The 13,264-nt window shown below is 35.9% G+C and overlaps 1 protein-coding gene across 4 annotated transcripts in view; it reads left to right on the forward strand.

The window, feature by feature from the left end:
* HLTF (helicase like transcription factor) overlaps nt 1-13,264 on the forward strand; it is a 54,533-nt gene that overhangs the window by 16,575 nt on the left and 24,694 nt on the right. For 3 of the 4 annotated variants that reach the window (XM_025376330.1, XM_025376331.1, XM_025376332.1), the window contains exons 8-13: nt 1,280-1,375; nt 4,162-4,237; nt 5,539-5,632; nt 8,187-8,266; nt 8,358-8,402; nt 9,545-9,634. In XM_025376330.1, coding sequence (XP_025232115.1) covers nt 1,280-1,375; nt 4,162-4,237; nt 5,539-5,632; nt 8,187-8,266; nt 8,358-8,402; nt 9,545-9,634 — 481 coding nt within the window. The remainder of the gene's footprint in view (nt 1-1,279; nt 1,376-4,161; nt 4,238-5,538; nt 5,633-8,186; nt 8,267-8,357; nt 8,403-9,544; nt 9,635-13,264) is intronic. The other variant, XM_025376333.1, reaches the window with a different exon arrangement.

A 13,264-nucleotide genomic window follows, 5' to 3' on the forward strand; every position in this document is an offset into this window, starting at 1 on the left:
ACGCAACAGAAGTAGTTCATATGTAATTACCATTTCACTACACAGAATATTAAGAAGATTTGTACTTAAGTAATGAGATTTAATAAAATTAATGTGTACTGCTTCATCAAGAACATTCTTCTTCTTCTTTTTTTTTTTTTTTTGTTGAGATGGAGTTTCACTCTTGTTGCCCAGGCCGGAGTGCAGTGGTTCAATCTTGGCTCACTGCACCCTGCGCCTCCCAGGTTCAAGTGATTCTCCTGCCTCAGCCTCCCAAGTAGCTGAGATTACAGGCATGCGCCACCACACCTGGCTAATTTTTTGTATCTAGTAGAGACGGAGTTTCACCATGTTGGTCAGGCTGGCCTTGAACTCCTGACCTCAGGTGATCCACCCGCCTCAGCCTCCCAAGGTGCTGGGATTATAGGCCTTAGCCACTGCGCCCAGCCAAGAACTTTCTTAAGGAAAACTTTTTTAAAAAACTATGTGGCAGTTAAGAATGTGATGACTAGTACTAATATACCCCTTACTACCAGCTGCTTTGTTTTATGCTGAGGCACTTTTTTCACCATTGCTATTTGGGCTTTTTGTGGGATTAATGCAGATGTTGACAGAGTAAGGTCTGTCTTAGTAGTATTATGAAAACAGTTTTGACTTCACATTTTCGTGAAGGGCTCCTGGGAAACCCTCCCCATCCCCAGTGGCCTGTGGACCACACTTTTGAAACTGCTATTATTTACACTGCTTTAAAATTGCCAGAGATTTACTTCTGTATTGCTAACTATGAATTAAGCTGCAGTAAACATTGAAAAATTACATGCTTCCACTTAAGAAAAATACATAAGAAATATGTCTTTTATGCTTTATGGAGAAGTTACGACTTTTAAGCTTGGTATTATCTTTAAGTCAAATTTTAATAAAATGATTATATGCATACTGGAATTACTAATCACTTTAGCTCCGAACTTCATGGCAAATGAATAGTTATAAATAGTTGCATGATAAAAATCAATAGTTCAAGGTTAAATGTAGAATTATAGAATAGCAGTCATTCAATAAAATGACATTTCTCAGAGATACTTTGTAGTATTTTATAGTGTAAATAATTTAATAATTCCCTAATAATGCAGTGGAGGAAAGCATTTTCTAACTCATTTTTCATTGACATGTATAATATCAGTACACTTTTGTGGCCTTGAATGATATTTGATATTCGATTACTTGATTTTAAAATGGGAATGTTTTTCTGGTGAACTGGGTTTCAGAATCTGACCATTTTTCTTTTTAAAACATTTTTAAGGGTAAAACTCTTACAGCCATTGCAGTAATCCTCACCAACTTCCATGATGGCAGACCTCTTCCTATTGAAAGAATTAAAAAGAATCTACTGAAGAAGGTAAAGTAGTAGTAAGTGCACTTTATGTGAAACCTCCAGTTTATTGTGAAATCTTTAAATTTCATCATTAAAAGAAACTATCAAGAAATTGTGTTTTCAGAAATGTGGTGAATGGTCTCTCTGTCTCTCATGTGTGGCTGATAAGAATGAAAGTTCGTGCCACCTTCTTTTTATGTTTTCAGACAAGGTGTGGCTCTGTTGCCCAGGCTGGAGTGCAGTGTTGCAATCTCGGCTCACTATAACCTCTGCCTCCTGGTCTCAAGTCATGGGATTTCGCCATGTTGTCCAGGCTGGTCTCAAACTCATGAGTTCAAGCGATCTATCTGCCTCAGCCTCCCAAAGTGCTGGGGTTATAGGTGTGAGCCACCAGCAGGTGTCACATGCTTGAGAGCGATTGATAATTTGTATCAAGAGACTTAAAATTGTTTATAATCTTTGAACAATTTTGCCAGTCAGTAATGCCATTTCTAAGAAACTATCTGAAAGGAGTTACCAGAAATTCATTTTTTCTAAAGAAAGTACAAGTTTTTTTTTTTCCTCAACATTGTTTTAAAGGCTGGGCATGGTGACTGGCGCCTGTAGTTCCACCTACCTGGGAGGCTGAAGCAGGAGTATTGCTGGAGCCCAGGAGTTTGAGCCTATGGTCAGCTATGATTGCACAATTGCACTCCAGCCTCAGTGACATTGTGAGACCCTGTCTCTAAAACAAATAAAAATAAGATAAAAGTGTACAATTTGAAACATCTTTTGACAAGGGAACAGTTAAACGATATACCCATAAAACTTACATTAATAAAACAATGCAACCATTAAGTATTTTTTATGAATAATCACTTTCATGATTCTTTTTAGTTAAAATATGACAGGTACAAATCTTTGTGTGAAGTTTGGTTCCTCACTTTGTAAATAATATATTCATGTGTGTTTTAAGTCTGTTCACATACACTATCTGTACCAAAATGTTAATAATAACTTACATCCTAGTGATGAGAATAAGGGTGACTTTTCTTGAAACTGTGTGTGTGTGTATGTGTGTGTATATATATGTATATAATATAAACATTATATTTGGTCTCTAAGAATTAAAAATTAGTTTAGTGGGAAAAATAAATTTATTAGAGAGGAACAGTTACTTCTTTTCTTACCTGAAAATTCAAATAACTTAAATAGAAGGAAATAGCAAAAAGATGTATGCAATATACTTCTTTTCTGAACTCTTCTGAATTGCCATTCTTCCCTGTTTTTAGTTTTCAGTGAAGGCAGTACATCAGTTTCCTGTCAGTGCTATTGAGATTTTATTTTATTAATGTCTGCACTTAGTTATATTTCCTACTTTCTACTTTTATTGAGAGTTAAACCTGTTGAAGTCTCAGATTCAGTTCCTCACCCTGAGCAACCTAATGTTTTATGTCTTGTTCCTCCTACATTTGGTTATTGAAACTGAAGTTTTAGGTTACCAGATTTGATAGAAGCACGTAAGACTGCTTACGGCTTTAGTCTCAAGTATTAATTGAGAAATTATCAATTAACAATAAGGATTTCTCTTATTTTCCCCCGAGATCAGTTACATATTTAAGGTGTGTTTTATAGTAGGAAGGTTTTAGGATATTTGGGTTGCTACATTAATTGAAATGGCAACTGAAGATATGATTTCCAGCCAGGGATTTACTAAAAAAAAAAAAAAAGTCACTCTTTCAAGTGTGTTTAGATATTCCAAACATAAGTATACTGAAATACTGATTTAAATTCCTCTAGATTCTAACATACTATTATTTCATCCAGCTTGGACCTGATAAAAAGTTTATCTTTGAACTTTATAGAGAAAAAGTTTGCTGAGCAAAATATTTTGATACAAAGAATAATCCAAAGCTGGGCACAGTGACTCATGCCTGTAATCCCAGCACTTTGGAAGGCCGAGGCGGGCAGATCACCTGAGGTTAGGACTTCGAGACCAGTCTGACCAACATGGTGAAACCCTGTCTCTACTGAAAATACAAAATTAGCTGGGTGTGGTGGCGCATGCCTGTAATCATAGTTCCTCAGGAGGCTGAGGCAGGAGAATCACTTGAACCTGGGAGGTGGAGGTTGCAATGAGCCAAGATTGTGCCGTTGCACTCCAGCCTGGGCAACAAGAATGAATTTCTGTCTCAGAAAAAAAGAAAAAAGGAAGAAGATGAATGCAAAGGACATCCTTTATGTTTGAATAAACGTTTCGTTTTTTTTTCCCCCATACTGTTTAATATAAATGGTTATAGTAATTATTGAAGACTGGATAGGACGTTTGATGAAAAACATGTTTACTATCTCTTTCTCGGAGCTAATGCTTAGACGTTAACTATCTAAAGTAACTCTTCTAGTTATGTATCTCTATTGGATTTTTAATTTATTTTATTTTTTGAGACGGAGTGCAGTGGCGCCATATGAACATGGAACATTGATTTGAAAAGTTTGAAGTCTGAGAATTCTTAATTATAAAGTAAATCCCAGTTCTTGAATTTTTCATTAATGTGTCATTTATAATTAAGATTTGCTTTCGGTATTCCTTTTGAAAAGGTAAAGACCAAGTAGTTTTTTTTTTTTTTTTTTTGAGATACCTATGAAAAAATTTTAAATCAATTTGTATATTTTCCTCTTCACTTATTCACCCTCCCCTTCAGTTGCTCCAGAATTGGGTAGCAATTTAAGTCGTTTTTATTATGCAAAGTAAAGCAATATAAAACAGGATGCATTTAAAGTTATTTAAAACTGATAGCAGTACTGTTTAAGAAATATGCCTATTTACCCAGGAATGTAATGTTAACGATGACGCTGTGAAGCTTGGAGGAAACAGTACCAGTGAAAAGGCAGATGGACTAAGCAAAGGTAAATTTTAATTTTGAAATGACCCAATATTTGATCTGGTGAGCTTTAATTTGAATATGACCCAATATTTGATTTCTGTTTTTTCAGCCTAATATTGTAATTCTAGTTTTGGCTTTGTACTGTACAAAAATTTAGGATCTCTTTTTTAAAAGGTCTTTCCTGAGTACTGGTAGGAAAGGTTTCATCAAGGAGATGATTGAATTGGGTAGTATACCATTTAGAGAACTGGGGAAGAGCATTTTGGGTTGTGAAAAAAAACTCATGAAAGGATACTTTAAAAAGAATATGTTTTATTTTGGGACCTCAGTGAATTTTATTGTATTTAAAATGTAATACCCATGGATGACAGCAGATAATGCTGAAAAGCTAGCTTTAGAGCCAAATTCTGAAGTCATAGGAGAAATGGAAAGAGATCTGTGGATTTTACAGTTAAATGACCTTCATAAAGTTAATTTCTAAAGATAGATTAGAACAGAACAAAAATATTTTAAGAGTAGTAGGTGAAAAATTGTAAATAACAGTTGTGTGCTATTAAGTTTGGAATAGGAAAGAAATAAGTGGCTGAGTTAGGGTAAGATGAGGTTTTTTTTTTTGTTTTTGATTTTGTTCTGTGGTTTTAAGAAAGGAATCCATGAGATTTTGGATTTAGTAGACAGACTAGTAGGTTGTGGGAGGAAATAGAATCAGGAGAATAGGTAGATGAGTTAGCAGTAGAAGGAAAGAAGTAAGGTTGAGGGAAAGTATAGATAAATGAGTGCATTAAAAGATAGGAAAATTGAGATTTTTATGGAAGATACCATCTCATTTTCTTTGTAAAGTAAAATAGGTCATCTTGGAATAAAAGGAGTTAGAATCTAGGCAAAGGGGTCAATATAGTATGGATCATTCTGGTATGGATCATGCTGATGAATGGGTAGGGGAGCTGAACAGTGTTTAGTAAGAAGAGTTACCAAGTGACACAAGGTGACAGCTGAGATTTGAACATGTAAATTTATAACAGCACCTATTTGTGGTTCCAGTAGCTCTTAGCTGCCTTGGTACAGCAAAACATTCAGCTAGTGTGGGGATTGGCTGGATGAGTACAAAGAAAAGACTGGGTCATAAAAATTTGAAGGTACTTTTTAATTAGAAATGAGGAAATACTAGATTAGGAAAAAAGTAGAGAAAATAGAGTAATGAAAGGAATGAAGATGTTAAGAAAACTGAAAATCAGTAATTAGAAAACCAAGGTTTAAGAGGGATAATACTAGTTTCTAAGACACCTTACTAATACTTTATATTTGCATTTTTCTTTGAAATAGAAGCATCTAGATGTAGTGAACAACCCAGTATTTCAGATGTCAAGGAGAAGAGTAAGTGTCGCATGTCAGAATTGTCTAGCTCCCGCCCCAAAAGGTAAACTATTATGGTTTGATTATGTCATATGTTTATTTAGACCCTGTTTTCTTATGTGTAAGAGAGATAGAGGCTGGGCACAACACCTGTAATCCCAGCACTTTGGGAGGCTAAGGCAGGCAGATCACAAGGTCAGGAAATCAAGACCATCCTGGCTAATGTGGTGAAACCCCGTCTCTACTAAAAATAAAAAAAAAAATTAGCCAGGCCTGGTGGTGGGTCCCTATAGTCCCAACTATTCAGGAGGCTTAGGCAGGAGAATGGCGTGAACCCGGGAGGCAGAGCTTGCAGTGAGCCAAGATTGCGCCACTGCACGCCAGCCTGGGTGACAGAGCGAGACTCCGTCTCAAAAAAAAAGAAAAAGAGAGAGATAAAGATGACCATGACCATTATATTTGTTAAGTAGTTCTTTCAAATACATTCTTTTATTTGAAACTGCCGAGATCACGATGACTTAGGCAGATAGGGTATTCTCATTTTACAGATGAAGAAAAATGATACTGACCTATAAAAGAAATGGTAAATTTTAATAATCATTCATCTTTCTACTACTTTTTTTCTACTTTATCAAGGAACTGTGATCTAAATCTTGGGATTTTTGCTTTTTTTGAGATTTTAGAAGTCTTCTTTGTGGATTTAAGGGGATGAAAACTGAAGAATATTTTATTAGATAGCTTGATAAAAGCATTCTTGATCGTTTCAGTTCTTCACATGTAGTGGAAATAAGACATGATAAAGTTATTTATGAACAGTATTTTATTAACATAGACTAGAGGGAGAATTTTAAAAAAGATGTAATTCCCCTCTGATCTTGTCTTGAATCTGTTAACTTTACAAACTTCATTTATCCTCTGAGGTAGGTCTAAAAACTGGGCTTTTGTTGTGTTATATTGTCTACCATCAGTATCTACACAAGTCATCGCAAATCTGTCTCTGCTAGCTATTTCATCAACAAAGGTTTTGAAACTGTGGCTGTGTAAATTGTTCTGTCATTAATAGCCGTCTGAACTAAGCACAAAGCCAGAACTCATCAGTGTTATCTAAATCTAATTCCTTGAGATTTAGATAAATGACAAATGTTACAACTTTGAACTTACCATAAACCTGGGTAACACAACACTGTTAATTGGACCGGATCAGATTAAAGGACATAGAAATAATAATGGTGAGGACATGAGAAAAACTAACAACAACTGACACATGTGTTATAGCTAATACAGATATGCTTATTGTGTAACAGACTTTCGCATGTAGTAACATTAGGGGCTTTTTGCATGTAGTAACATTTTATTCTATGAGGATTATATTTTTATTTCTATCTTATGAGGAAACAGACATTGAAGAATATTAGGTGATTTACTTAAAATCACATAACAAATTACTGGTGGAATGAGGATTTGAAGCTAGGCAGTCTGACTTCAGAATTTTTTGCTCTTAGGCACTTAATCACTGTTAAACTTTCTACACAAAATGTATGAAATTTTTTATTGTGAAAGAATTATATTTTTGCCTTTTGGCTGCTTATTTCATTGTATTAGAAGTATTTTCTTTGAGAGCCAGTTATTTTTCTTTTCTTTTCTTTTTTTTTTTTGAGACGGAGTTTCGCTCTTGTCACCCAGGTTGTAGTGCAATGGAACGATCTCGGCTCACTGCAACCTCTGCCTCCCGAGTTCAAGCAATTCTCCTGCCTCAGCCTCCTGAGCAGCTAGAACTACGGGCATGCATCACCACACCTGGCTAGTTTTTGTATTTTTAGTAGAAACGGGGTTTCACCATGTTAGCCAGGCTGGTCTTAAACTCTTGACCTCAGGTGATTCGCCCACCTCTGCCTCCCAAAGTGCTGGGATTACAGACATGAACCACTGTGCCTGGCCAAGAGCCAATTCTTTTTGTTGTAGTTTTACATGCTTTAGTTGAACTACCAAATATTGAACCTTGTATTGAAATTATTAATTTTTTAGAATGACTTAATTTCTCTATTTTATTTTATTTTATTTTACTTTTTTGAGACGGAGTCTCGCTCTGTTGGCCCGGCTGGTGTGCAGTGGCGCAATCTCCACTCACTGTAAGCTCTGCCTCCTGGGTTCACGCCATTCTCCTGCTTCAGCCTCATGAGTAGCTGGGACTACAGGCACCTGCCACCATTCCCGGCTATCAAATTTATTTTAATAATAGTGAAATTTGCTGGGTGTGGTGGCATGCACCTGTAGTCCTAGGTACTCCCGAGGCTAAGGCGGGATGATCACTTGAGCCCAGGAGTATGAGGTTGCAGTGACTTCTGACTGTGTCACTGTACTCCATCCTGGGCAAAAGAGTGAGACCCTGTCTCAAAAAACAGTAACAGTGGTACTCCATTTTGTATAGTAAATGCATCTGTCTTTTTATGAAAGCAGAATGTTTTTAGCAGATTTGACTTTCATTTGTCAAAATCTTTAAAAAATTTTTTAGAAAATAAACAAGTAGTACAAAAGTTTTTTATTGCATTAAACATGTTCGTGTATCTTATTTTGATTTGGGTTGGTCCAAAAATTTCTTTGTGTATACTTAATTTTAGAAGAAAAACTGCTGTCCAGTACATAGAAAGCAGTGATTCAGAGGAAATTGAAACAAGCGAATTGCCACAGAAAATGAAAGGTAACATGTAATAGATTTGATTTGATAATGTGTCCTATATTCTAATGTCCTATTTTGCACATTTTTATGTTTATTTTTGTTTTATTTTTAGGCAAACTGAAAAATGTACAGTCTGAAACTAAAGGCAGGGCAAAAGGTATGTGTATACTATATACCCATAATCTAGACTTCAAGATTATTAAAGTACAACTCCATTGATATGTATCTCGCTAGGTTGGAATGTTTTAGTAATAGCTCTTAAACTTGGCTGATGTTTACATTTGAACTCTTCGTGGAGCTTACCATGAGTGTTAAATTAATTTTGTAAAGGAGGAAAAATGAATGAATAGTTGCAAATTAAAATCTACAGTATAATAATATTTAAACTATCCTTAAAACAATTTTCTACTACCTATAAAATGACTTCAGTAAAACCTATGTGTGTAGTATGAATAGTAATTACAAAATTAGGTTGAGAATGTCTTCCTGGCAATACTATTATTGTTAGTTTACATTATTATACAGATGTGAAAATAATTAATATTTTTTCTTTTTCTTTAAAATATGCTCTATTTTCCTGTAATTCAGATCGTACTATATTTCTCATTCGTTGAGAAATTGTATTGCAATTTGGGAAATAACTGATCATCTTGACTGATCTGTAAATTTGGCAGCCTTATCATTAGGAATCAAACTATTTGTTTCCTTGAAAAATTCTTCTTCCACCTGAGAACTGAATCACTTTGCATATGACTGCTTCTACTTTTTTTTTTTTTTTTTTTTTTGAGGCAGAGTCTCGCTCTGTCGCCCAGGCTGGAGTACAGTGACCCAATCTCGGCTCACTGGGAGCTCGGCCTCCTGGGTTGACGCCATTCTCCTGCCTCAGCCTTCCGAGTAGTTGGTCCTACAGGCGCCCACCACTATGCCCGGCTAATTTTTTGTATTTTTTATTAGAGACGGGGTTTCACCATATTAGCCAGGATCTCGTGATCCACCCGTCTCAGCCTCCCAAAGTGCTGGAATTACAGGCATGAGCCACTGCGCCCGGCCAACTGCTCCTACTTTCATTTCTTCTCCTCAAGTCTTACCATGAATGACTATATCGTTTCTGTCAGTTGAAAAGATATGCTTAATGGCAGAGGTAGTAATTTTGGTTATCAAATATTTAGCTTAATAATATAAGCTCTTAAAATAAGAGTGTGAAAAAGGTATTCTATTTCTTACCCTTAGAAAGTACCTGTACTCTCTAGCACAGGAGATAATTTGAAAAAATTTTAAGATTCTTTGTTGTTTTATCAGCAGGATCTTCTAAGGTTATAGAAGATGTGGCATTTGCATGTGCATTAACTTCATCTGTTCCTACAACAAGAAAGAAAATGTTGAAAAAGGGTCAGTAAATATCCTGGTTTTCTAGTTTTTTGTTTTCTGTTTTTGAATGAAAAAATTTAACATTTTAAGTTATAAAGCCATATTACAAGAAATTTAGAAAATAGAGACTATTTTTTAAAGTATATATCCCATTAAAAAAACAAAACTACATCATAATTTGTTTCCCTTTTGGTGCATTTTCCTATTGTATTTGTTTTAGTTAGGGCCAAAATGTGATGGGGGGCCCTTACTCCTGAATAGCAGAAATATTTCTTCTAGTGAAGGCACAAAGCAATTTGTGGCTGCTTTAAAGCTTAATTTAATTTGGATTAATTTAAGTTAAAGGTTTAACTTTTGGTATTAGAATTTGCTTTTCATTTTAAAATGTTAGTGATCTTTGTTATGATTTTATATTTTGTAATTCATAGGAAAACAACACTGCTTAAGAGACTAAATATTTGAGATGGGAAGATATTTAACTAAGGTTGAGGAGATTTCGTACAAATTATATCTCTGTCCCTTGGTCTCCATTTATTTTACATGTTGGGGATATAGCACACTATCTGTTTTCATAGACCATATAATCTAACGATGAGAGAAACATACAATAAGCAAGTCAACATAATTTTAAATAATGAGAAGTAATGTGAAGAAAATAAAGGAGGATAATGAAGTAGAGATTGACTTGAAGGGGCTTGTTTAAGAAGGTGATATTTGAGCTAACAGACTCATGAGAAAGAGCTGACTTTTGGTCCAAGAATCAGATCATTAGAAATAGAAAATATAGGCATGCTGGGTGGAATTTTAGAAATTTAAAGAAATGTGGAAATTTCAATTGAGATAGAATTAAATTACACATTGGAAACCGCTTTCAGTTGCATATGCATAGCTGTGATACAAGAGAGAAAATTTTAAAAGTCACAGCTGTATGTCATTTTGGTTTTAACCAAACTAAGCATACCTTTGAAAGAGAAGCAGATAGAAACAAAATTCTATGAATGGAAACAGAAGCCATAATCCTAATTGTCCTTGTGGTAGATAGTGATCTCTTTAGTAAGGCACAAAAGGTCGTAAGGAAAAGATTGATTAAATGCCACTACATTTTAAATTTCCATGCATCAAAAGGTGCCATAAACAAAAGTAAAAAATGATAAAACTGAAGAAGATAATGTGTATTAAGTGTAACTCACAAAGGATTCAATTCTAGACTATGTAAGAATTTCCCAAACAATAGGAAAAAGACCACCCAATAGGAGAATAGTCAAAGGATATACCTGTGGAGTCCATAGAAAGAAAACCCAAATAACCAGCTAACATTGGAAAAGATACACTGATTAAGAATTATTGGGGAGATGCAAATTAAAGGAATAGTGGGGGCAGGCATGGTGGCTCATGCCTGAAATTGCAGCGCTTTGGGAGGCCGAGGCCCATGAGTTCAAGACCAGGGTGGGCAACATGGCAAAATTCCATTTATAAAAAAAAATACACAAAATTAGCCAGACATGGTAGCATACGCCTGTAGTCCCAGCTACTCGAGCCTGGGTGGTCGAGGCTGCAGTGAGCCGTAATAGCGCCACTGCATTCCAGCCTGGGTGACAGAGCAAGACCGTGTCTCAAAAACATAAAGGAATAGGGGGATGCTCTTACCCATCATATTTTCGGACATTAAAAAATCTTACAATGCAAAGTATTGACAAAGTTGCGCAGCAACAGGAATCCATGCATTGTTGATGGGAGTGCCAATTACCAAGGAGAGCAACTGGACAAAAATATAATGAAGCTGAATGTAGACCACCTGTAACTCTGTAGATATAAATAAGGAGACATGAAAAAATGGTTTTCATTGCAGCATTATTTTAATGAAATAAGAAATAATGTACATGTTGTCCAGTAGGGGAATGGGAAATAAATTGTAATCTGCTTATGCAGTATAATGCTGTGCATTGGTTAAAATGAATACACTAGAGCTACAAATACTAATAAGTATAAATCCCAAACACAGTTGTTATTTATCTGCAGTTTCACGTGCTACAGTTTCAGTTCTAAAATATTATATACAATAAGATATTTTGAGAGACAGAGACCACATTCGCATAAGTTTTCTTACAGTACAGTCATCCTGGAGTATATGTCGGGTTGGTCCCAGGACCCCCTGTGTCTACCAAAATGTGTGCATACTGAAGTCCCACAGTCTTCCCTGCAGGACAGCAGGTATATATCAAAAGTTAGCCTTCCATATACATGAGTTTTGCAATCAGCAAATACTGTTGTGGTTGGTGTTTTAGTTTTTTTTTTTTTGAGACGGAGTCTCACTCTGTTGCCCAGGCTGGAGTACAATGGCGCGATCTTGGCTCACGGCAGCCTCCACCTCCTGGGTTCAAGCAGTTCTCCTGCCTCAGCCTCCCAAGTAGCTGGGACTACAGGTGCCTACCACCATGCCCAGCTAATTTTGTGTATTTTTAGTAGAGATGGGTTTCACCATGTTAGCCAGGATGGTCTTGATCTCTTGACCTCATGATCTACCCGCCTCTGCCTCCCAAAGTGCTGGAATTACAGGCGTGAGCCACAGCACCCAGCCCCCCATATTGTATTTTTAATCCACATTTTGTTAACAAAAATTTGCATGTAAGTGCATCACATAGTTCAAACTTACATTGTTTAAGGGTCAACTGTATATTGTTATAATTGTTCTATTTTATTCTTTGTTATTGTTACTAATCTCTTACTGCATGTACTTTATAAATTAAACTTTATCGTAGGTATATATAGGGAAAAAACATTATATATAGGGTTTGATACTATTTATGGTTTTTAGCATCTATTGAGGGTCTTGGAACATACCCCCTGTGGATAAGGAGGGACTACTGTAGACAGCACTGAGAGAAAAAAGCAAGTTGTGAATGATACATAGATATAGTATTATACTTTGCTCACCTTCCATTTTAATTTTGAAATTAGCGTGGAAATACAATTTTTTGAAAACTCAGAAATTTGCATTTTAAATTTACTGAAAGATACTCCATTGGTAAGGGATACCAGCTCTAGAATTTTATTTCAAGAATTTGTAAAAACACTTTATTATTACTATTTTTAAACATGCTCCACAGAAAAGTATTAAGAATTTTTGTTGTAAATATATTAGTTCCTATTACTGCGTGACAAATTATCCTAAAACTTAACCATTTAAAATCAGACATTTATTATCTCACACATTTTGACAGGGCTAGGAATCGGAATGGCATAGCTGGATGGTTTAATGGCTTATGGTCCCTCACAAGGTTGCAGTCAAACTCTTCTTCAGGGGCTGCCGTCCCCTGAACATTCGACTTAGGGAGGATCCATTTCCAAGTTCACTCACATAGTTGTCAGCAGACCTCATTACTTGCTGGCTAACTGTAGTCTTCAGATCCTCACTACATGCATCCTTCCGTAAGCTGCCTGAGTGGCCTCACAGTGTGGCAGCTGGCTCCACCAGAGTAAAAGATTGGAGGGAGAGAATGAGTATGAGAGTGAGCTCACACACCCAATACGGAAGCTTCTTCTTTTATAACCTATTTCAGCAGTGACATACTATCTTCTCTGCTATATTCTGTTGGTCACACAGATCAGTCCTGGTGGCGTGTGGGAGGAGATTACATAAGATTGTGAATA

Source organism: Theropithecus gelada, chromosome 2 (assembly GCF_003255815.1).
Source record: "Theropithecus gelada isolate Dixy chromosome 2, Tgel_1.0, whole genome shotgun sequence".
Classification (NCBI taxonomy): domain Eukaryota; kingdom Metazoa; phylum Chordata; class Mammalia; order Primates; family Cercopithecidae; genus Theropithecus; species Theropithecus gelada.